Raw genomic sequence first — 24684 nt, 5'->3', positions numbered from 1 at the left:
GGCACCCGCTCTGACTGGCTGCTCTGCCCTCACTCCCCACCTCCTGCTTCCTGGTGTGAGGCTCCCTGCTTGCTTACCTTAGCTTCCTAGTCAGCTTTTTCTCTCCTGGCTTTCTGGGTTCCTGTGTCCATCGCTGGGTTTTCCATCCTTCTCTTCCCTGTCAGCTGCTTCTCAAAAGGTGATTCAGGCTGCACCCTTAGCCTTGATGTCGGGATTGGGAGCTGCTGACAGCTGGGCTGGGCAGCTCTGGGGAGCCCTGGTGTCCACTGCCAGAGGTCTAGACCCTGTCCTGTCTCCCCTATATTTGCTGTCAAGAAAAATAACACCTACACACCCAGACTCGAGCCATCTCTGTTAGGCTGTGCATCATTCTGTCAAAATGTGTCACCCCATTTCCAGGAGGGGTGCGGGGTACTGCTAGGGTCTTCACCCCAGCCACGCAGCCGGGCCGCTTTCCCATGAACGCTGCCCTGCTTTCGGGCAGAAAGACTCTGAAAGGATAAAGCCGCTCGCCCCACTGTGCCAGAGGCTCATGGTCCCCCTTTCTCTGAAAGGGGCCCCAGGGAGCTGCACACTTGCCTTCCTCCGCCTCTCCGTTTATAAATTCACCCAGAAGCCAGGTGGCCGTGAGTCTTTACAAGACCTCTCTAGCCAAACAGGGAAGGGAATGCATCCGAATCCAGATAACTCAGATGTCAGCTCCTGAACCGGTGGACAGCACCATGATTTGCGGAGGAAATCTTTACTCGTGTGTTTCCTTGGGGAATGAGCTAAGTTGAAATAAAGCAGTTACAGTGGTAAGTAAAGAACTAAGAAACGTTGCTAAGCCAAAATCGGGCGAACGTGGGAAAGCGGAGGGGCAGAGGGAAAGCGCCTGGAGCTTCTCTCCCTCTGGTGTCATCGCGCAGGGCTCGGACCAGCTCCCCGAGGGCGGGCCCCTGAGGTCCCGCGCGCAGGCTGTCACACAGCCATCGGGGAGACAAGAGCTGCGTCCGGCCCTCCTGGCCGGCCCTGTGGCATCAGCACAGGGGCTCTGTGCCTGCCCTCAGCCTTCTGGGGCTCTGCCAAGGTCCCCGAGGTGAAAGCCTTGTCCCGCTCCTGCTTCATTAGAAAATGAGCCGCCACACAGTCGCTGCTTGTTCTGGTGACTCACCTGGCCCGTCACTGCCCCACCTGCCCCGGCACGCTGCGGGGAGGCTTCAGTGCTGCAAAGGCGGCCTGGGAACATTCGGGGAGCCCTCAGCAGTGGCTGGGCGCTGCGTTTTGTTCTCTGTTCTGGCCGTTTTTGTCAGTGAAGTGCAGCAGCACACCTGAAACGCAGACTGCACTGGGTGCTGAGGAAATCGCGGACTTCACCTGCAGGGGGCAGCAGAGAGCCTCACCGAGGGCTGGAAATACGTCTAGGGAGCGGCAAGGAAGGGAGGAACAGGTTTTGTCTCGGTTTCTTCTGCTTTCATTCATCCATCAGTGGCCTCGATCATAGTTCTTGATGCCACACGTGCACAGGAAAGTGTAGAAAAAAGACCCCTGGGCGGACCCCCCACCTTCAAGCCGGTAAGGAAACCCACAGCCTGTGTGCTGAGCTGCATCCCCAACCCTTCAGTTTTTTTAATGTTAATACAAGGTCTCCCTAAGTTTCTAAGTCGCCCAGGCTGAGCTTGAAGTTGCAGTCCTCCTGCCTCAGCCTCCCTAGTTCTGGGATTACGGGCGTGCACACTGTGCCCCGTGTGTCACAGTCGTGTCTCCAGGCGCTGTGGCCTGGTCTCCTGGTTTTGTTGAGCAAATCACAGAATTTCAGCTCCACCTTGCCACCCTGTGGCCTGGTGAACCCAGAGCAATCCCACCTGGGCCGGTCTGTCCTTCCATGTCTTCTGGGTTAACAGGATGAGGCTTTGGTCTTTTGTTTTTAGACTTTTTTGAGACAGGGTCTCACAAGGACTCCAGACTCACCTTGAACTCACGACATGGCCCACGTGGGGTTTGAACTCAGCGATGCTCCTGCCTCAGCCTCTCTGGTGCCAGAATACAAGCACTTGCCATCTCCCTAGGAGTGGAAAGCTCTGATAATTCACAAAGAACAAGTTGAGTGTTGTTCACGTTTTTGCGTGGTGAATAAGCAGCCTACCCTGAAGGCAATTCATGGTCAGCAGGAGGCCAAAGTGAATTATTCTTTAGGCGACTCCAGAGACTGCAGACCCGGGTGGACTTGGCAAAGTGTTCGGTTGGTTTGGGTTTTGCTGCTGTGCTGGGGGCTGAACCCAGGGCCTTTGCACTGAGCTACATGCTCAGTGCTGTTTATTTTTATTTTGACAGAGGTCTTGCAAAGTTGCCCAGGCTGGACTCAAACTTCCAGTCTTCCTCCCTCAGCTTCCCAGAGTGCTAGCATCCCTGTTGTTCACCACCACATCTATTTTAAGTCCCCTTTTGGGAAAAAAATTTGATTTCAGTGCTGAGAACGGTGACCTCCCACATGCATTGTAGGCAAGTACTCTCCCACCAACCAACACCCTGCCCTTTTATTTTGAACAGTTTCTTAGTTGGTGAGCCTGCAATTTAAACTCTTTCTTGAAGCCGGGCATGGTGGCGCTTGCCTGTAATCCCAGCACTTAGGAGACTGAGGCAGGAGGATTGCTGCGAGTTGGAGACCAGCCTGGGGCTACACAGTGAGTTCCAGGGCAGTCTGAACTAGATAGTGAGACCCTGTCTCAAACAAAACAAAACAAAACTCTTTCTTGAGCTTGGTATGATGGCACACGCCTATAGTCCCAGCACCAGGGAGGCTGAGGCAGAAGGATCACCTTGAGTTGAGGCCAGCTGGGCTATATAGAAAGTTTAGGGCCAGCCTGGACCGCGAAATGAGATCCTGTCTCAAAAACACAAAACAAAAGAAACCTCTTTGCTACTCACTATCGTCCTCTGGCAGCAGTCTTGCAGAAGAGCACCATTTCCTGAGTAGGGATCCAGGAGTAAGAGGAAGGAGTGTCAAATTCAAGTTACCTGGATCCACAGTCGGTGTGGATACCGCAGGGCACGGGGCAGAGCTCTCAGGTCCCAGCACCCACGTGGCCGGAGTCCACGTGAACAGAGGCCCCGAGGTGGGTACAACCCTGCCATGGAGAGCACTGGACCCCCGTTTCCTGGCAACTGCAAGCAGGCCAGGAGGGGCTTTGTGGTGTTTCTAATTCGTACTAAACTGATACTGGCTGCTTCTGCTTGTGACTCAGGCACAGCACCATCCCTGCCTGAATAAGCAGGAGTGAGGACAGCAGGACGCTGCGCATTCCTGTCCTTCCTGTTTGCGCCCGGGGACCTCCACCCTTGTCTGTCAGCCGCAGCGCATGCTGAGGCCTGTGCTCATCTGTGCGCGTCGGGTCCCTGCCTTCTGGTCTTCCGCGTGAGCAGGGACGGGGGGCGTCCTGAGCCCCTTCCAGCCCCGGCTCACACTTGCCTCCACTTGGTGACTGAGGTTTGGCTCAGGGTTCTCTAATTGCTGGTTTTTGCCTTTTTAAAAACACCCCAGCACCTCAGTCTCACTTATTCTGTTATGTTTGCTTGTCTCTGAGAGTCCTTGTTTTCCTGTGTATACTTTTTGGGTTTTGTTCTGCTTTGTTTTTTGAGACAGGGTCTCCTTATGTAGTTCAGGCTGGCTTTGAACTCACTGCATAGCCCAAGCCAGACTCTTAACCTTCCTACCTCGGCCTCCAGAGTGTGGAGATTACAGGCATGTACCACCACACCTGGCTCTTTCCCCTGTACACTTTAAAAAGTATATAGTGTTGTTTGTTTGCTTGCTTGCTCTTGAGGCAGTCTCAGTATGTAGTTCTGACTGGCTTGGAACTCGCTGTCGCCCAGGCTGGCCTTAAATACAGGGCGACCCTTCTGCCTCCACTTTCCCCAGGTGCTGGGATTGTAGGTGTGGTGCCACCACGCCCCGCAAGTCATTCCTTAAACTAAGTCTGATGCGGTCCCTCCTCCAGAGGGCCGGAGCTGTGTGTGTCCCCAGGGTCAGACGCGCTGAAGCAAGGAACCAGGTGGGCGCATTCTGCTGTTGCCACCCGTGCCCTGCTCTGCTCTGCCCCGTGGGGTGACTTAGAGCAATGCAAGTGTCGCACTCTGAGCAGCTTCTCACACCTCCGTGGGCCGGCCTCTTTGCCTGGTTCTAGGGCCAGGACTGAGTCCTGTGGCACAGCCTCGATCCCTGAAGCCCGGAAAGGAGTTTCTAGGGGAGGAAAATGAGTTCCTGTGGTGGGCTGATCCCCCGGCTGCTGTGGTACATACAGTTGGAGTCTCTTTTACACAGTGCTCGTGGCCCCTATACCAATACTGTATCCATGCCACATCCATAACCCCAGCCCTCGGTAGGCTGAGGCAGGAGGATCCTGTTGAGTTCAAGGCCAGCCTGGGCTACATAGTCTGAGAAATAAAGGCCTTGAAGTCCCTGGTGTGGACCCATCCTTGCTTAATTCCATGCTGTTAATTCCGGAAGGAGGCTGTAGCTTTCCTTGCAGTACTGGGGAGCTATGCCAGCCCCATGAGCAAGCCAGGGTCTCCCTATCTGCAGCACACCCCGCCTTGTCTCCCATGCAGGGCTTCGGCTTCGGGAGCGGTGTGCAGGCCTACAATCCAATCCGGAGCAGCCCGCAGTGCCCAGCGGAAGGGGCCAGAGGGCGGCCTGGGAAGGAGGCTGAGCTCTGGGTAGGGCAGCACAGGTGGCAGGATAAAGGCAGGAAACCGGAAGGTGTAGGGGGTGGTTCTGACTCAGGAAAGCACTGGAACAGATGTGGGGGACGTGCAGCTCGTAGCCTTCTGGGATTTCCGAGACGGATGGTGTACGGGGGCCACAGTGTCTGCAAGACTGGAACGAGAGGCGTCCAGGAGCAGCAAGGGAGAGCACAGGACTGCTTGCCAGTCTGGGGAAGGGACTGGTGGACATGCCCTGTTGTCACCCGTCAGCCTGGCTTTACCTCTGTGTGGCTCTGTCTCATCGTTACATAACACTGAAGATGCTGGGTTTAAGATGTGTCTCAAAATCACACAAGGCTCAGGAGGCTGAGGCAGGAGGATCTCTGGGAGTTCATGGCCAGCCTGGACTGCATATGACACCCTGTCTCAAAAACGAAGAGCGAAAACAAAACCACACAACAAAAATACAATGTCCTAAGGACAACGCATTTTGGCTGACTTCAGAAATTAAACACACTGTAGATGTGATAGAATGTAGTGCATGTGGAGAATTGTCTCTATTTAAAGATAGTTCACAGACAGCATTTGAAGTCAGCGGCAATTCCTCACAGGTAATTTATTAGTTCAGACGCTTGAGTCTCCTGAGAAGTGATCAGGAAGTCTCTTGCAGGCCACGTTTTTGTCCAAGTGTTGCCATTCGTCTCTGAATAATAATAAGTCATGTCATTGGCAAGGACTAACAGGCTTCTGTCACTTGATTTGTATTAAAACAGTTGGACAGTGCATTTATATAAATCGAACAAATGCAGATAGAATTACAATTATAAGCATTGTTATTGTACTTTCCGTGTGTGTGTGTGTGTGTGTGTGTTTGTGTGTGCATGTGTATTACTGAAGATCAAATCCAGGTCCTCTTGCATGCTAAGCATGACACCGAGTTACATCCCCAGCCCTTTTGAAATTTTATTCTGAGACCGTGTCTCCCCCAGTTTTTGAGGCCGGGCTCAAACTTGGCGATCCTCCTGCCTCAGCCTCCTGAGTAGCTGGGGTTACAGGCGTGCACTGCCATTCCAGTTACTCTCCATGTCTAGGAGGAGCAGAGTCTGATTTCTTAGAGCAGCCCTGTTCCGCAGACACAGGTGGTGAGCCAGATAAAGAAAACTTCTCTGGTAGCCATGTTTAAATGTAAAAATAAATTAACTTCATAAAATTACTTCTATCTACAGTAATATTTCAGGAGGCGAAAGGGTCGCAAAATCACTGAGAAATCTTACTTTTCTGTCATGCCCGTTCCTGAAATCTGGTTTTTATTACCTTCAGTGCACAACTCAGTTTATGCTGGCCGAGCACCCTCCGCCTGGCTTTTGTTCCTTTTTTTTCTTTCTTTTTGCAGCCCTGGGATGGAAATGTAGGTCTCACCTGCATCCTGAGCCTGGGCTACGCGCCCAGCCTTGGCTTTTGTTCTTTGACTCAAGAGCCAGGAGGCTCTTTCCGTAACTGGCACGCGAGGAGGTATTTCAGGCTTTGCCTGTGTGTTGCGAGTGGCCGCAGACAAAGTGTGGCTGTGTTCCAATAAAGCTTTATTTACAAAGCAGGTGCGAGCGGGCGTGGCTCTTGGGCTGCACTTTGCCAAGCCCCGCACTCACTAAAGGTACTGTTACCTGCTTTGGGTTTTAGTCCTCAGAAGTGGATTTCTATTTTGTTGCTACCTAGAGAGCTATTGTGAGGAATCTCACTCGGGAAAAGACTCCATTGTTAAAGGGTGAATGCAGTGCGGCTGCAGCACCCTCTTCCGCCATCCTGAACTCGCAGCTTGCAGGACAGTGGCGTGGCCAAGGTGCAGTGACTTCGAGGCTCGGGTGCTGGATGTCACTCTTGTCTGGCTTCGGATCCTGGCCCTGTGGCCACCAACCCCTTAGTTCACGTCTCTGTGCTTCTGACCGGGCAGCGATGCCGCCTGCCCCGTCGTGTTGCCAACCTCACAGCCAGCGCAGTCCCTGGCCAGCGTCCTCAGTGCTCACTGGCCTCAGTGTCACAGCTGTCGCTGCCTTGCTGCTCCTGCCAGCAGGATTCGTCCTGCGCCCGTCACCCCAGAGTCCTGGACGTGCACTAGTCCTGCACCGAGACAGAAGCAGATCCCCTCAGTCACCTGTCCACAGATGGTGGTCGTGGCCACCCACATGGGGACACTGTCCCTTAAGGAGAGGCACCTCTGTGGCCCACAGACCTTGGCAATTGCTCTGTGATGTGTCAGACTGCTCAGTTCTCTGAGCCAACATGAAAGCACTAAGAGCCGGCAGGTGTGGGGGAGCACACCTGTGATCCTGGCACTCGGGAGGCTGAGGCAGGAGGATCTCAAGTTCCAGGCCAGCCTGGGCTACAGAGTGAGTTCAAGAGGAACCTGAAGTACAGAGGGAGACCCTGTCTCAAAACAAAACAACTAAGAGTGCCCTGCCTATCTCACACAGAAAAGATAAATGATGCCTTGTATGTAGAGGGCTTTGAAAGGTGTAAAGTGCTACGGAAATGTCAGCTAATGGCATTTTCCAGATCGCTCTCTGTCTTTAATCATCATGGACTGGTTTAATCCACAGTGTGGTTGTAACAATCGAGATACTACTGTGTACTAAGTATTTAGTCCAATGGCAGAAATACAGGATCTGTCCAGTAATGGACCAGCTGCTGTTTTTTACATTAAACTTTCAGAGTAAGGTATGACATTTTAAAACCAGGCGCAGTGACACAGAGCTGTAATAGCTTTTGGGAGGTTCAGGAATATGGAGAGTTCAAAGCCAGCCTGCACTACTGCACAGTGAGGGCCGGGGATTTAGCTCAGTGGTGCTGCCGCCTGCCTCACAAGTGTAAGATCCCGAGTTCGATCCCCCCACCAAAAAAAAACCTTTTGTACAGTGAGATCTTGTCTCAAAAAAGCCATTTTATTATAACGCAGCTCTTTGGGTTTCCGTAACTGGCACTAGAGACAGTACCAAGGCCTTATTATGGGGCATGACAGGACATGCATGCCAGAGTGGGGTAAGAAGACGGCAGTCGCCTGGCGGGCAGACGAACATGGGAGCCCACACACTTGTGGGCTTGGAGGATCACACACCGCGGCCAGCGGTGCTGGCTCTGCTAGGGGCAAGCGTGTGTTTGCGGGGCCTGGCTGCTGCGATGCCTTCAGCTCCGCAGCGCCCTAGGGGAGCCCGAGGCCGGGGTGTGGTTGGGAACCTGGCACAGGGACTCTGGTTCTGCGTGTGTTCCTTTACGAGTACTGAGCACTGGACAAGAAAACGGCTGTCTGTCAGCAGGAACCTAGGCGACGCACCCTAGGCTGGGCGTCTGTGCGGCTGTGGAAAGGGGTAACCCCTGTGTCTCCATGGACTTTCTCGGGATTCTTCAGGTACGAGGGGCAAGGTGGGCAGTGCGTTCATTTGCATCTCAAACAAAAGCAGTGTTTTCTGTGCGTGTGCACACGAGGTATTTACACACGAGGAAGCAGGTGTAGGAGGTGAGGATTTCTCTGGCAGAACTGCCTCGCCTCTGTGTTCGGACTTAAAAGCAAACACTGGCGCGTTTTAGTCTTCCATTTCACATCGATAGGTTCCTTAAGGCAACAAAGAGGCAACTGTCATCTCCCTAGTCTTTTGTATCCACCCTGATGAAACCCTCACCGGAATATTCTTTGTTGGGCCCTGCAGTGACCCATTTCCCACAGAAGCAGCCCTGCCGCGCAGGCGGATAGAATGAGCTTCACTTGGGTTTTCTCGGAGCAGGATCCTTCGGTAGAAGCCTGGCCCGGCAGGGAGAGCTGTGTCACTACCCGGTGCGGGGCTTGCGTGGTCATTTTGCTGTTTTGCTGTAATCTAGTGAGTGTTTTCTAACCGAGCAGCCCCACTCGTGCCTGTCTGCCAGGTTGGTTTGTGCATCTGTAAATGAGCTGCGATCCTCTCAGGACAAGCTTCATGATCTCTTAGTTTCTGCCAACGTTTAGTCTTGTGCTGTAAAGGTCTGGGTTGTAACAAATGCGAAGCTCTCCATGGTGTCATTGGGTTCAAAAAGCAGGAGGCTGTTTGTTTGTTCGTTTGTTTGAGACAGGGTCTCACTGTGTAGTCTCACTGTTGAGACTGACCTGGAACTCACTATGTAGCCCAGGTCTTGAACTCACAGTGATTCTCCTGCCTTGAGTATGAGGCTGTTTCAGTCACCATCGAAGGCGCCTTGGTGCTTTTCTGTGGCTTGATAGCACCATGTTCTTCTCAATCTGTGAATAAACGCCACTGTATGCATGGACTTCAGGGCGTTTTGCCCATCCTTATTGGGAGACATCTTGATCGCTTCCATAGTTTGGCAGCTATGAATAAATTGGCTGTCGCTCCATGCGGAGGGTTTTCAGCTCAGTTGGGTGAAGAGGGCAGTGGCTGGGTCTCGTGTCAAGACTGTCTTGAGCTTTGTAAGAAACTACCTTCCAGACCAAATGTCCCATTGAGCACTCTTGCAAGCTCTAAGCTACATGAGAGTTCTGTTGCTTTACATCCTTCCGGCATTTGGAATTTTCCTGTTCCGGGATTTCAACGATTTGAATAGATCCGTAGTGGCACCCCCTTACTGAAAGACAGGTGACATTGGACAGCTGCTCCCATGCTGTAACCACTTCTATGTCCTCTTTGGTGAAACGAATTTTTGCCTCACAATCTATCCTTCTTCCTTTCCTTTCATTTTTGTGGTACTGCGGATCGAACTCAGGACCTTGTGCTTGCGAGGCAGGCGTGGTGCCACTGACCTAAATCCCCAGCCCTTTTAAATGTCTTTTTAAAAATATACCTTTGATACAGTCTTTTTTCCACATCAGCTATTTTCAAGTCTCTACTGTGTGTGCTTCCATTCTCTTAGCAGTAGCTTAGAGAAAAAGTTTCCACTTTCACGACATTAAACTTCCTAGTTTTTCTTCTTTTCATATGCAGGCTTTTCGTACTGTAGCAGAATCACCACCCACCCCACAGTCACCTAAAGAGTATCTTCTGTCCTTTCTCCTAGTAGTTTTGTGCTGTGTGCATACTTCTTTGACCCATGTGAAGTTAAATTTTATGAAACTCACACTGTCTGCATCTAAATTGTATTTTTTCGTATTGATAACCCAGTCGTTCCAGAATCACTTATTTAGAAAACTTTCTCCATTTAATTGTCTTTTCTCATCAGTGAGAACTTAGTTGACTGTAGTTCTACAGACTGACATACACTGAAGAGCATTTTCTTTTCTTGAAAATCCATCACAGAAGCAAAGCCCGTTTAATGCAAACAAATATATTAGAAACAAACAAAACCTCAATTTTGGGGGCCGGGGGATTTAGCTCAGTGGTTCCGCTGCCTGCCCCGCAAGCACAAGGTCCGGAGTTCAATCCCTGGAACTAGAAAAAAAAAACCCTCAATTTTAGGTACACAGCATGCTGGCGAGGGTGCCCCTGGTTTGTTAGTTCCCGTGCTGGGCAGCGCAGAACTCAGAAAGCTCAGCCCTTCCTCTCAGTGGAAGCCCTCTGGGGGATTTCCCCTGGATATGTCGGCTGGGTTCCCAAATAGTGAAGAAAAGCATGACTGTGGTCGCTCCAGTAGTCAAGGACTACCCAGAGGGGGTCTGATGGGAGAAGACGCAGTGAGGGACACCCAGAGATCGCGGAGCCAGCTTCAGGCCAAAGACCGGACGTGCGTGCAGAAAGAACTAGAATTATCCGTAATTGGACTAAAGTGGAGGGTTTGTGCCTTTGAGCGGAAAGGCACATGGGAGCCCTATTTTAGGACCTTGAATTTCATGCTGGCCAGTACTCTTAACTTGGCACGTGCCGGAAGTTCTCGAACAGGGGTCTGGTGGGACAGAGCTGTGCCTGGCTTTGTGCACACGTGCTGCGGATTGTGTTTCCCACTGGCTGTCAGGGCCAGGTGGCTCTGCGGAAAGCACCCCACCAGCTCCCAACTTGGACTGAGCTGGGTGCTAACTGTCCCGGGCCCTGCAGGGGTGTGGCCTGAGGGCTGTCCTCCTCCGGTGAGAAAATTTCCATACCCTGTAACCTGACCTCCAGGACTGACCCACAGCCCCACTTCTGCAAGTCAAGGAACCACTCAGCTTCCTGTTCTCACCTGGAGGTGAGGCTGGGGGGAAGGCATTTCCGCAGGGAAAATTTGCCTTTTGTCCTTGTCACAAAATATGAGAGCTAGCGAGTGGCAACAACTGTGTACAATGTTTAACAGCCCAGGACTGCAAGGACTGCAGTAAGTACAAAGAACCTTTGTCTCTCTCGCTTAATTGGCTTTTGTTTACTGCCTGTTTCAAGGTCAGGGAAATTATATTGCCGCGTTAGTAACCTGCTCTTGAACATGGTTCAAAGCGTGATACATTTCTTATCCGATCACATTTATTCACGCGCCTCGCTGGAGGGTTTGATGTAGCAAAGAAAACAAATAAAGATTGTGATTCTTTGCTAGGCTCTCTTTGTGGGTTAGCAGGAGGCGGGTATGGGAGTTCCCGGCTGAGACTTTCTCGGTCCGGGTTGTATCAGTGTAACATAACTGGTTTATGCTAAGTTCTTGTGGGATCCTCTGCTTCTTAAGTAGAAGATGGATTGTCCAAAGGTAAGGCTCGCGTGTTTGTCTTTAAAGTAGGCTGGGGTAGATACAGCTCATGAGGGTAATGAGGCACCCGTACCTGCTCTGTTAAATGCTTCCCGTGAGGTTATTTGCGGGATCTCTCTGCCCTTTTGTAATCTATTTATCAAGTAAAGGATCGCGTCACAGCTCTTCTCGCCAAATAATGTCCACGTTTTCTGCTGAGCGGGCCTCTCCTGCCGGGGGCTGTGCAATGAGCCCCTCCATCGCAGGCCTAAGACGCGTGTAAGGAAGTTTAAAGAATTCCCATGTCGGACTCACCGAAAACCCTGTGAAGGAGAGTTCAGCTCTGTGGTTCATTGCGGAATGTCACGCAGCTCACTTGAAAAGTCTGCCTCCGTGGCGGGGAAGGCGGCCCTCCGTGGGGGCCCCACGTGGGTCCTGTGTGCCGCTTTTCGTGGCCCCTTAGCCCAGGTCCCCTGTGTGTCCAGGCCAGGGCTCACCACTCGAGCATATTGGATCCCCGGAGCCTACGACCACCGGCCTGGCTCCCGCAGCTGCTCAGCCTGGGAAAGGGGCTTTTTATTTTTAGTCCTCTTCCCCTGTACTGAAATGAGACACCTTTACTTTTCTGCTTCACTGGCTGGCCAGGGCAGCGGCGGTCGTTACTAAATGTGGTCACTCGCGCCCGCGTGCACAGTCCAGTGGGGTCCTGAGGGACGCCGCCCTTGGCAGGTGCCTGATGGGAAGGGAGGAGCCTGGGCGGACACAGCGCGGCTCAGACGACATCAGGACGCTGGGAGCCCACGGAACTGAGGTGCAGGATTGGCGTGCGCAGGGGTCCCTGGGCTCCATGTGCTTGGCGTTTGCGGCTTGATTTTACAAAAGGTTTCTTTTATTTAGTTGTTCTTCCTGTGTACTGGCATCGGGCGGCTGTCAGTGTAGTGAACCAGGCTTGGCCCTTAAAACTGTGGGTGTTGGGCTGGGGATTTAGCTCAGTGCTGCCACCGCCTGCCTCGCAAGTGCAAGGTCGCGAGTTCTAGCCCTGGTACCAAAAAAAAAAAAAAAAAAAAAAAAAAATTTATAGGTGTCTTTTTTTGTTTTCATTTTTTAGAGATGGGGTCTTGAAATGTTGTCCAAGCTAGCCCTGCACGGCTGGGCTCAAGTGATCCTCCTGCCTCAGCCCCATCAGTAAATGGACTGTATGGAGTGCCACACCACCCAGCTGAAACTGCCACTTTTAAATCGCTGGTTTTGATTATACCAAATCAGCATGTGACTGGTCGGTCCCTGAGATCCTTTTTGGTGCCAGTATCTTCAAGGCTGTATATGTTTCCAGAAGATGATGGCAGAGGCTGCCAGGAACATGAGGGGCAGAGCACATTCTCCGCCTAGGTTCCATCTTTACCTTTTCCCTCGTGCTCCCACCCCTTTGAGAGTTCTGTCCTATGGAAGCAAAGCCCAGGGCTGGGGTTTTTTGAGACAGGGTTTCTGTGTAGCCCGGGTTGGCCCTGAATCCATGGTGACCCTCCTGCCTCAGCTTCCAAGAACAGGGACTGCAGGTGTGTGCCACCACACCGGCTCTGCTGTGTGCAAGTTTGATTCACATACAGTGCTATTTTTTCAGATTTGCAGAGCTCTTTCAGGTTTAATTTCCTAAGTGTTCTATTTCTGGGGCTAACACTCGGTCTTGTGTGTGCTGGGCAAGCACACTGCCTCTGAGCAGCACCCAGTGTGACTGTTGGGGCACTGTGAACCCGACGGACGCGCTCCCCTCGTCTTTTAAGTGGAGTACCAGCCCGCCGAGGCTGGCCCGCCTTGGCCTCCCCTGACAAGGCTGTGTGCTGTGTCCGCACCTTCGTCACAGAAGAGAGGACAACCTGGCATCCTTTCCTTTCAGAGCCATTGGTTCAAAACTGAAGGATTAGAAATTTTCCCTGAAATGCCAGGACGTGAAGTTGAAGGGTTGAGTCACGAACATCAGATCTTGGAAAACAATAACAGAGTTTTTTTTATTAATGTTTTTTAAGGTTTTATGGTTATTTTTATTTAATATGTGCTTTTTAAAGGATTTGATACATCTATTGATTAATGAATGTCTCTGACTAGGCATTTTTAAAAGGCCATTCAAAGATTAAGTAAAAATAAATAACCTGGTTAATAATAGATACTGTTGTTGACAAACTCAACTTTGAGCTTCCTGTCAGCCAAGGCAAAAGAGGCAAATAACCCCACCACCACCACCACCACCTCAGTCTTCTTATGTAGTTCAGGCTGGTCTCGAACTCCCAGTGATCCTCCTGCCTCAGCCTCCGGAGTGCTGGGATTACAGGAGTGCGCCTCCACGCCCGGCTATCATTTTTTTCTGTTTAGATGAATATGTTAATTTCATCTTGCCATAGTTTTTTCTTTGGTAGAAGATGGGACACAAGTTAGTCAAGTAAAACATGCCTTTTCTCCCTGAGAGAATGAAACCAAATTTTACGTGTTCCTCCTGCAGCTCCATGCTGGGTGCTGCCTGGATGAGAGGAGAGCAGCATTAGAACCGCTGGGCACTGGCTGGTGGGGTTGGGTTTCCCTCACTGCCTGAAATTTAAGGCTCGGCCCCTGGTGCCTCCGTGGTGCGTGCATGCACGAAGTCTGCCCTCGGGCGGAGAGCGACGGCCCAGACCAGCGCTGCATGGAAGCCTGGTTCCGCTGCCCTGCGGCTCCACGTGTGACCCGGGGCTCAGGGCCCCTGGGTGGAGGTCTGGTGCTGCAGGGCCCCGAGTGCAGCAGCCTCACGGGGCGTGGGTCCAAGACGTGCTGCCCTGTCTCTGGTGGGCACGGCTGGGTCCCTCACTGTCAGCGGCTTCCCGCCCCTTGCCACCTTGTGCAGCATTTACAGGATCAGCCAGGGCAGTGGGTCCATCCATCGTGCACAGGCCTCTGTTTGCCTCCCTGCCCCTGTGTCGTGATGCCCAGCACCTGTGTTGCCCTTTATTTACATTTATTTAAATTTATTTAAATTGAAGCAGCAAGAGTCAGGTTTGCCCCCAGCTGATTTTTGCCCAGCATTTAGCCTGCTGTTACCACTCATTTGTTTTGGTCTAGGCATTCTGCATCTTACGTTCCGGATGGTGAAGAAAGACGTTTTTCTAATTTTATTCATTCTGATTAACTTATCCTGACTGTCAGCTGAAACTAAATATATTTCTGGGTTGGGGGGTTCCTGGGGATTCAACCCAGGGCCTTCCCATGGTGCTCCATTCCCCAGCCCTTTTTTGATTTTTCATTGTGAGACAGGTTCTCGCTAAGTTGCCCAGGCTGAGCTCAAACTTGTGATCCTCCTGCCTCAGCCTGCCAGAGTGCTGGGAATGCAGATGGGCCCACCCCACCCCCAACTGCTGAAACTAAACACTATTTTGTCCAAGATGAAGACACTTTCCTGCCCATGTTGAAGACATCGGTGTCAGCCCCCTTCTCCCTAACACTGCTCTGAGAGGGGCCCACATGGCGTGCAGCCAGCTCAGTTACAGCGTGCAGCTGAGTTGAGAAATCTTCCAGAAGAAATCCCTGGCCCTGGAGCTCTGTGCCGCTGTAGCCTCCCATCCTGCCCACCAGCTCTGGCAGTCTCGAGCCTAGCGTCTTTCTGTAGATTTCCCACTCTGAGCGTCCAGGAGTGGACTCACAGCCTCCGAGAATGGCCTGTCTTGAGCTCTGGTCAGCACCGTTCCACTGTGCGCTCTAATACTCCACTGCGGGAGCAAGCAGTCTGTCCTCAGTGTCCTCACGTGTGGGCTCAGCCCACGGTGGGCAGAGACTGTGCTGGACACGGACAGATGGGCTTTTTCTTGTCCGTATTCCTGAGAGTTCTGTACAGTAGCTGTTCACACAGTGTGTTGCACCGGAAGTGGTGAATGCAGGAGGAAGTGCATACTCTACGTGCAGATAGGACACTTTCACCACCCCATCTGCACCCTCACCCCCGGGACTTGGGATGAAATGGAGTCTTCGTGTATGCGGGGCAGGCAGTGTACCAGTCCACCGCCGGGCTGCACCCCAGTGGTACTGAGCCTGTGCTTGAATGGATGTGCCACCTTCACATTGAACTACACCCCCGGCTTTGCCCCACCCACCTCTTTGAGGCAAGATCTTGCTATTGCTGAATCTTCCAGGCTGGGCTCAAATTTGTGATTCTCTTGCCTCAGCCTCCCCGAGTGCTGAGGTTATAGGTGTGCATCACCATGCCAGCTACAGTTAATCACTGTATAACGTGAAAATGGGGGACCTGCTAGATTCTAGTCTTAATTCCAGGCTCTTGGCAACGTACTGCGCACTTATTAGAGCTCATTTTTGTTTCAATTCATGCACTGCCTGTATCCGTCGTGGTGTTTTTCTCTCTCCTGCCTTTCCAAGCCACTTTCTCTTTCTTATTGGTATAATACCAGGCTCTCCCCTGTATCACAGGGCTGTCAGGTGTACCTGGCACCCTCCTGAATCTCAGAGCCCTAGGAAACCAGATCCACCCCTCAGCTCTCTGTGTCTCCCGGAACACAAATCACAAAGCCTTGTATGCTGTAGGTGCATAATAGCTGCTCACTAAGTAGCTGGAGCTGGGACTCCTGGGACCATAAACTGCGCGGCAGTAGTAGCTGTTCCTTCCCAATTCTAACCTATTTGTCTCCATCAAAACCTGACTGTTAGCACCCCGCGGGCAGCTTTTGTGGGAGTGAATGCCACCTCAGGGGGGAAACAAGTTACCTACCAGCCTAGGACTGGAGCGTAGGAGCGAATTTGTGAAAGGCAAAACAGCCTTGGAGCCGCCTCCAACTGTGACATCTTTGAAAGTTAAATTCAACAGAAAAGGAAGTTGCCCCTCGCCAGGCAGCTACCAATGGGAAGCCGGGCTCAGCCCCTCGTGACCGAGGGGTGGGTTGCCCAGGGTGACCGTGGGCCTGTGGGTCCCCCAGCCCAGGGTGGACTGCTGGGAAGGGGTAGGGGACAAAGGCGGGGAGCCCAGCACTAGTGGCCGGCCTGCCGCCGCCTGCCCCAGCCGGACCAAACCCTACAACCGCACCACACTAATTAGCCCAGTGCGCGATGTTGCCATGGCGACCAGGCACTTTTTAAAGCTCAGGAATGGTGTCTTTATTGTTCTGGGTCTTTAGCGGTGGAGAAAAGGTCGGGGTGGCTGTTGTTTTCCATATGATTTTTGGCCCGAGAGCCTGGGGAATGTCCCTTGGAGAGCCGAGTCGGTGGTGAGTGAACGTCACAGGCTGGGTCCTGCCTTTTAGTTTTCCTAACTGGTACTAGGCCACGGGACTGCATGGACCTTAGCAAAGAGACTGCGTTTAGGGGGGAAAAGTGGATCAAGAGCAGCGAAAGCTGGAGAGAGAGGTATTTTGAATTGATATCTGAGCTTCAAGATTGTTAAATTGAGACGGTTTCTCTGTACTATGAATTTAGCGGACGTGGGGGTACTTACTTTGTTGGGGCTCCTTGGGATTTTCACTGTACTCTGCTTGTGGATCGCTACGGGCAGATGAGAGTCCCGAGTACACCCTGGCGCAGCATTGTCTCAGATCCCCGCAGGACAGTTCAACAGAAGCAGCACCAAAAGGTTCGCCTAGGGGCATTTTGGCGTCGTATTTTTATGCATTTCTTGCTACTCTAAGGAGAGTTCCAGTAATCGAGACTCGAATCAGAAGCCACAGGTTTGGGCTGTTTGGTTAGAATACTGCTGAGTAAAGATGACCTGACCACAGTGTTTGTGTAAGAGTTTTTCGGCGAAGTCAGCCCAGGCTGAGCCTTCTGCTGCTTCGTGGCTGCTACGAGATTTGCAGAGCATGGCTTCACATAACTTTTCCCTAGTTTGGGAAGTGTAGAATAATAACATGGCTTCAAGCCCGATTTTTAGTTCATGGCTGAGTGCGTTTTTGAAAGGCTCCAGATGAAGCCCTTGGCATTTGCTGTATTGTTGTTTGTGTGGAATAAAAACATGCAAGTGAATTAAAGGCAGTGAGTGGTTAGGTTAAAAAGTGAGTCTCTGTCCCGACAGGTGTAAATGGGAAGTGACCCATTTTTTTTCTTTACCCTAAAGTACCATTCGGGCAGCAGGACCAGTTTGGTGACAGCAGATAAGAGGCTGAGTGCTGAAGTTAAGTCTTGGTTCAGTTTCTGACCTCAATTTCTGTGTTCTTGGGTTCAATTCATGTGCGTGAGACTCCAGAAGTGGGGCATTTGTCTAGAACTTAGGCCAGTCTAAATTCCCTTTGTCTCTCTTACCCACTGGCTGGTGTCTGTCCCCCTTTCTCCACTGGTTCCGTGTGTGTGTGTGTGTGTGTGTGTGTGTGTGTGTGCACGCTCACGCATGCTCATGCACATACGTGCTTGTTCCCATCACAGATCACTGTATTATTTACTTTACAAATGCATTTAAAAATGATTATGCCATTTCTTTTGTTTGGTTTTGGTTCGGTTTTTGGCTTTTTGAGACAGGATCTCACTGTGTAGTTCAGGCTGGCTTCAGACTCACAGTGATCCTGTTATCTCAGCCTGAGTGCTGGGATTACAGGTTTGCTCCACAGGGCCCAGCTAAAAAGCAAAATAATGTAGTGTTTTTATGACACAATTATTGAAAAAAGATTTCTAAAGTGTTGGTGCATTTAGGATATTTGTGAGACTGTAAGGTATTTGGATGTGGGTATTTATCTTAAGGAATTACTGTTTTTTCAAGACATGATCACAGTATTGTAGTGGTATTAAATACGACCCGTACTCAAATACTTATTAATATGATGTTACCAAACCTGGGATTTCTTCTAGAAACATCAAGGCTGGGCCTGCCAGGCCTGGATTGGGTGGGGCTATTTATAATTTTTTTGTGAAAAACCCGAGATTGAACCCATTGCCTTCGTACTGACACAGCCCCAGTTTTCCAGGGGGGTTGGTTTGTTTGGGTTTGGTTACCTCGAGACAGGGTCTTGCTAGGCTGGAACTTCCGGGCCTCTGTTGCCGCGCCCGCGGTCTTCCCTGACTGACCTGACCCCGCCACAGATGCCCGACCACTTTGACCAGGCCGTGGTCCTGAACCAGCTGCGCTACTCTGGGATGCTGGAGACCGTGCGCATCCGCAAAGCAGGCTACGCCGTCCGCAGGCCCTTCCAGGACTTCTACAAAAGGCAAGTGCTGCGGGGGTGAGTTCTTCTCCAGCCGGAGGGGCGGGGGCCGCAGGGTGACTCCGCGCTCTCACGCTGCAGGTATAAAGTGCTGGCGAGGAACCTGGCGCTGCCGGAGGACGTGCGTGGGAGGTGTGCGGCGCTGCTGCAAGGCTACGACGGGTCTGGCAGCGAGTGGCAGCTGGGGAAAACCAAGGTGAGGGGACCGGAAGCTGCCACCGACTCAAGTGCACGCACGCGTGTATGTGCATGTGTGTGTCCATGTGTGTAGTTAACACAGCCCGGCCTAGGATGATCTTGAGCCTCCAGTACAGAGGCAAGACAGTCTGAGCTCTTCTTGTAGGTTGCCAAAAACTCAGTCCAAAACAGTGAAGAGTTGAGCCCAGTGCAGCGGAGCATGTCTCTAATCCCAGCACTTTGGGGGGCTGAGGCAGGAAGATCCCAAGTTTTAAGTCCTCTAGGCCCTCCCTAGGCAATTTAATGAGAACCTATCTCAGAAGTTAAAAAGAAAAATTTTTGACAGATTGGAGATGCAGCTCAGGGCAGCAACCCTGGGTTTAATCCCTCGTACTGCCCAAAGCGGGGGTTCTCCTTTTGAACATGCCACTGTGGCTGATCCCTGAACCCCACCTTCCACATGGACGTGGAGGGTACGGCTGCCGTGCTGCACACCACAAGTTAGCCATCACATCAGTTGCACGACCTCTGGGAGCTGCCAGAAACCTCACGGGGATTCCCAAAAGCGTGCTACGCAAAGTCCCGTCACAAGGAGACTCCAAAGATGCGCTGGGCACAAAGAAACACCGGCGGGAGGTCTCCCGTGTCTCCCCAAGACCAGGCCCACGCTCGAGCCTCCTGTGCCTCCTGCATCTGGAGGTTTCCAGGCAGAGGGTCCTGCGTGTGTGGGATTCTGGGTGTCGCACCCCAGGCCTCCGAGCTCCTGGACACGGTGGAAGCACCGCAGGGTGTGGGGTGTGGGGTGCCAGAAGTGCCGGTCCCCGAGCTCCTGCAGGGCTTGGCCCCAGCACACTGGCCAGGGCTCTCACTCCCTGCTGTAGTCGCGGGGTCTCTGTGCCTAGCCCTGCTGTGACGCTTCCCTCGCTGTCTTGCCGTATCTCTGGGACTTGCTGTGCCTGCTGGTGGAGCACAGAGAGCTGATTGTGCTTCTGCTCCGTGTCCGTGAAGGAGTTGGGGCAAGGATAGGGCTCCTTGATCTCTCAAGGGAAACTGGAGAAAGTGCTTCAGGGAGCTCCCGGCAGCGCAGCTTTTATTTAAATGAAGAGGAAATTGCAAGCTGGACATGGTGTAGCACACCTGTGGCCCCAGCCCTTGGGAGGCTGAGCCAGGAGGATCGCTGGGAGTTCGAGGCCAGCCTGGACTACGCAGTGAATTCAGGGCCAGCATGAAGTACATGGCGAGAACCCTCTCCTGTGTCACCGCCTTCTACAAAGGTCTTTACGACTCGCCTCGCCCACCACCCATCTCCACTCTGCCCAGTGCCAACCAGCTGCACCTTTAGTTTACATTCCAGATGCCAGGCCACAGGGCCGGGGACTTGCTGGGGCACGGGGGGCACTGCGCTCGGCTGCCTGTTGCTGAAGGTCAGATACCTGCATCCCGCTGGCAGGACAGTGGATGAGAATTACCAAAAGGGCTCTGCATGATCTCTGCAGGAGATGGCTTCTCCGGAAGAGTGGGTCTCTGTGGCTGGCAAGGACCAGGGAGACTGCAGAAGGGGATCTTAGAAAGTTAAAGCGTAATGGTGAGGAGGAGCGGGGAGCTTTATCAGCAACTGCAAACACAAGCCAAAGCTGTGGGCCCTCCAGGGCTCTGACCTTGGCCAGCTGTGCGATGTAATCATTCACCAGCATGCGTGAGCCAGTGGGGGTTGCCCTGGGCCTCCTGGAGAGTGGGATCTTCTGGCTCCCAGCGGGAACTGTGGCGCCATGGTGATTAGCACACAGGAGCTGACACCAGGTCTCCTTGGCCGAGCTTGGGCCTTCGTGTCCGCAGTGGGGACCCAGAAAACAGCGCACCCTGGGAGCTGATCTCAGCACAAAGGCAGGCAGGGGTGGATTTGCCACTGGTTTCTTAGGGATTTTTTTTCTCTTCCCTTTGTGTACTGTGGATTGCACTCGGGGCCTTGACAGTGAGCTACATCCGCAGCCCTTTTTGTTTTCTTTTGACACAGGTACCCCAAAATAGCTCCAGTTTATTCCGTCACAGTTCACGTGTGTGGGTGTGTGACTGAACTGTGATCATTCAATTCACACTTCAAATTCAGCTTTCAGATTTTTTTGTTTCATTTTTCAAGACAGGGCCTCCCTAAGTAGTCGGGGCTGACCTCTAATTCACAGCAATCCTCCTGCCTCAGCCTCTTGGGTACTGGGATTACACAGCACATGTGTACCACCATACCCAGCTCTCAGAATCATCACTTTCTCTTCTATTTCCTTTTCGTACGTGTGTGCTGAGGATCAATCCCAGGGCCTCACACAAATTTGCTCCTCCTCCTTCTGCTTCCTTTTCTTCTCTTTTTTGGTACTGATACTGGGGATCAAACTTGGGACCTTGCACTTGTGAGGCAGGAGGTGGGACTACTGAGCTAAATCCACAGCCCCTTTTCTTTTTTTACCGTACTGGGAATTGAACCCAGGGAGCACTGAGCTACATCCCCAGCCCTTTCTTTATTTTATTCTGAGATGAAGCTTCACTCAGTTTTGCAGCTGGCTGTGAACTTGCAGTCCTCCCGCCTCAGCCTCCTGAACAATTGAGATTACAGCTAGTAATCTTTCTAGTGTCACTATTTTGATGTGCACTGGAGTTTTTGAAGCCAAAATACTCTGCTCATTTCTGCTTCTCGGGCATGCAAAGGAGGTGTGCACGCGAGGGCACAGTGATGTTTCCGAACTGTCTTGATCTTTCCCTTGTCCCTTGCTCGTCTCATCTGTGTGCTCCTGCATCTGTTCTCTAGCTGTAGGACCCGTGTCGGTCTGTGAACTGTGTCTTGGCCAGCAGTGACAACACAGGGAATTACAGGGCCTTCACAGAGTGCGGCTGCATGGTGATGTCATGCCTGCTAAGTCCCACAGTGAAGAAAATGAGACTTGAATTTTGCGGGTTTTTTTTGTTTTTGTTTTTTTTTGTAAGATATCCTGATTGGATTTTACCCATGTTAGTTCTTGGCAGGTGGGACATTTAAAAAGTACTGTCATAGAAAACATGGCCATGTGATTCTGCAGCAAACAAAAGGAGAGAGTGAAAAAGCATTACCCCCCAAACTAGGTATAGCAGTGCGCACCTGTAATTCCAGCACTCAGGAGACTGAGGCAGGAGGATTGCTGTAAATTCGAGGCCAGCGTGAAATACACAGCGAGATCCTGTTGTGAAAAACTCCTCCCCAAAAGACAGTTACCCCTAAAAGCCCTGACTCGGCGATGCTTTCCTTCTGCCAACCATGTTCCCTTCTCTGCCGTGTACCTCCCTGCAGGTCTTTCTCCGGGAATCCTTGGAGCAGAGGCTGGAGAAGCAGCGGGAGGAGGAGTTCGTGCAGGCAGCCATGGTGATCCGGGCCTACGTCCTGGGCTACTTGGCACGGTGAGCACCCCAGCAGGGATTGGGCAGCCCTCGGAAGAGGTGCTGGTGGGCTCTGGCACCTCAGTCCCACCCGCAGGTGCGTTGGCTTGTAGCTCTGTCCAGCGCTGAAGCCACAGTGACCTCCTGCTCCCGCCGGCATCATGGGCTGGGGAACCCTTGTCCCAACGCTCAGCAGAAGGAGGGCTCGTAGTGCAGGGATATGGGGTATGGCGTCCTGGCTCTTCCTTATCTGACAATCCGAAATCCACACTGCTCTGTGATTGATCTTACCATCTTTTATGGTTCTGGGGATAGAACCCAGGAGGTCACGCATGAGAGGCACGAATTAAAACCCAAGAATCTGAAACTATTTTAGCACTACATCAGCACTCAGAATGCTTGAGGATTTCAGATTTCTGATGAAGGATGCTCAGTCTGTATCATTCCATCTCTAGAAACAGGCTTGTGATTGTGTTCCTGGTTTCCCTCAAACTCACTATGTAGCCCAGGCTGGCCTTGAACTCATAGCAATCCTCCTGCCTCAGCCTCCCTTTCCCTGGAATTACAGGCACGCACCACCATACCAGGCTGCATTTTCTGAAACCCAGAGCCGCTCTGCTGTGGAGGATTTTGTTGTATTTGGTAGGTTGGGTGTTTTCCTATGAACAGGAGAATATCAGATTCCTTCTGGTCCTGTTTACCCAACCTCCTTGCTGATTATTCCATGCTGGCATTAGTGGTTATGTGTTTATTTAGCCAAGATTGTGGTGGGGCACGTAGCTTAGTTTGTTCCTCTTCTGTTTTCTTCCTGTTTTGCTTTGGCCCAGGGGCACCTTACCCTCTCCGGCCTTCTAAGGAGAAGACATCAGCGTCTCCTTCCACAGCCGGTCCCCTCCTGTCTTCCGCACCCTCCTCGGGTGTGGGTAGCCCAGCCTCACTGCCGTTGTACCATTTCCCCCTGCAGAAAGCACTACAGAGAGGTCCTGCGCGGGGTGGTGATGATCCAGAAGAACATCCGGGCCTTCCTGCTGCGGCGGCGGTTTCTGCGCCTGAAGCGCGCGGCCCTGGTGGTGCAGAAGCAGCTCCGCGGGCAGCGGGCACGCAGGCTCTACCTGAAGCTGCTGGCGCAGAAGCGGGAGGCGGAGGAGAGGATGCGGCTGGAGCAGGAGGAGAGGTACTGTGCGTTCCTGCCCCAGTGCACAGGCATCTGTGCTCTCATCTATGAAGGATTCCTGGTGGGTGCTACAGAACCTGTTGTGTGAGACAAACCCTGATTCTGGGCAGCTGGAGGCTGAATTCCCTGGCTCGGGTGACCCAGTTCTGCCGTACTTGTTCCCACACGGAATCTTCAGTGCCAAAGGAGGAGGGCCCGGCCCTCGTGCCTTTAACTGGCCTTTCGCGGGGTGCTTCTGAAAAGTGAGTGCTTGGGCTGGAGTTGCCCAGCGCCGAGGAGGTTGTGGGCGGACCTGTGCCAGAGGTGGTTCTAAGGCTAGGGTTGATGTTCACCCTCTTTTTTTCTTTTCTGTTTTCAGAGAAAGAGAGAGAGTGCGGAAAGAAGCAGAGCTCTGGGCCCAGCAGGTGGGCTGTCCTTTACCTGCTTCCTCCCTACCTCAAACCTCTGGGCTGGAGGATGCAAAACTGAACTAACTCAGGACTGTCCAGGGAGAGTGGCTTTTTGCAGCTGGGAGGAGTGCCATGAATCCCAGCAGGGTCACCTCGGGCCTCCGTCTGCTGGGGCTGCCGAGATCCAATCCCGACTGGGTGGGCGAGGTGATGGAAATTGATTTTTGCCGGTTCGGAGGCCAGGGGTGGGCAGTTCGGTTTCTCCTAAGGCCTCTCTGTGGTGTGTGGACGGTCACCTCCTCCCGTGTCCTCCTGAGCCTTCTTGCACATTCCTGGTGCATGTGCCCTGCTGATTCCTAGAACAACAAACACTGTTGCTCCATCTGTGGTACTGAGGATTGGACCCGGGACCTTTGAACTGAGCTGTCTTCCCAGGCCTTTTTTCTGTTTTATTTTAGCACTAGGTCTCCGTAAGTCGTTGAACTTCCCAGGTGGGATTCAAACTTGCAATCCTAACTGGGATTGTAGCTCAGTGGTACAGCGCTTGCTACATGCACGAGGTCCTGGATCCGAGCCCCAGTGCTGCAAAAACTGAAACAACACAACAGCAAAAAACACCTTCCAGTCTTCCGGCCTCAGCCTCACAGAGTGCTGGGAATACAGCCGTGCACCACCACTCCCAGCTAAGGGCCTGGTTTAGACCAGACACGTGCCCAAACTAAGCCCCCTTTCAACTTTCTCGCCTCTCAAAAACCTTATTTCCAAACCCAGTCACACCCTGAGGTGCTGGGGGCCGGTGTGACACAGTGACCGCGGCCTCCTGGCCGGTGGAGGATGAGGATGCTGACGCTCCCTTCTACTTCCGCGCAGGAGGAAGAGGCCAGGAGGCAGCGCGAGCTGGAGGCCTCGCGGCAGAGCCTGAAGGACGCCGAGCTGAGCCGCGAGCTGCAGAAGCAGAGGGAGAACAAGCAGGTGGAGGAGATCCTGCGGCTGGAGCGCGAGATCGAGGATCTGCAGCGCATGAAGGAGCGGCAGGAGCTGAGCCTGACCGAGGCCTCGCTGCAGAGGCTGCAGCGGCGGCGGGACGAGGAGCTGCGGCGGCTGGAGG

At 52.5% G+C, this 24684-nt stretch overlaps 1 protein-coding gene across 1 annotated transcript in view; it reads left to right on the top strand.

Annotated features, from left to right (window-relative positions):
• Nucleotides 1–24684, top strand: part of Myo10 (myosin X) — a 175131-nt gene that overhangs the window by 120056 nt on the left and 30391 nt on the right. The window contains 6 exon segments of the mRNA XM_033757638.1: nucleotides 18316–18440; nucleotides 18519–18633; nucleotides 21928–22034; nucleotides 22978–23187; nucleotides 23546–23591; nucleotides 24447–24684. The exon segment at nucleotides 24447–24684 is cut by the window's right edge and continues 140 nt beyond it. Coding sequence (XP_033613529.1) covers nucleotides 18316–18440; nucleotides 18519–18633; nucleotides 21928–22034; nucleotides 22978–23187; nucleotides 23546–23591; nucleotides 24447–24684 — 841 coding nt within the window.

This window comes from Fukomys damarensis, unplaced genomic scaffold (assembly GCF_012274545.1).
Source record: "Fukomys damarensis isolate Sample0158 unplaced genomic scaffold, DMR_v1.0_HiC HiC_scaffold_1, whole genome shotgun sequence".
In the NCBI taxonomy this organism is placed as follows: Eukaryota; Metazoa; Chordata; class Mammalia; order Rodentia; family Bathyergidae; genus Fukomys; species Fukomys damarensis.
This window is presented reverse-complemented; position numbering and strand designations above follow the sequence as displayed.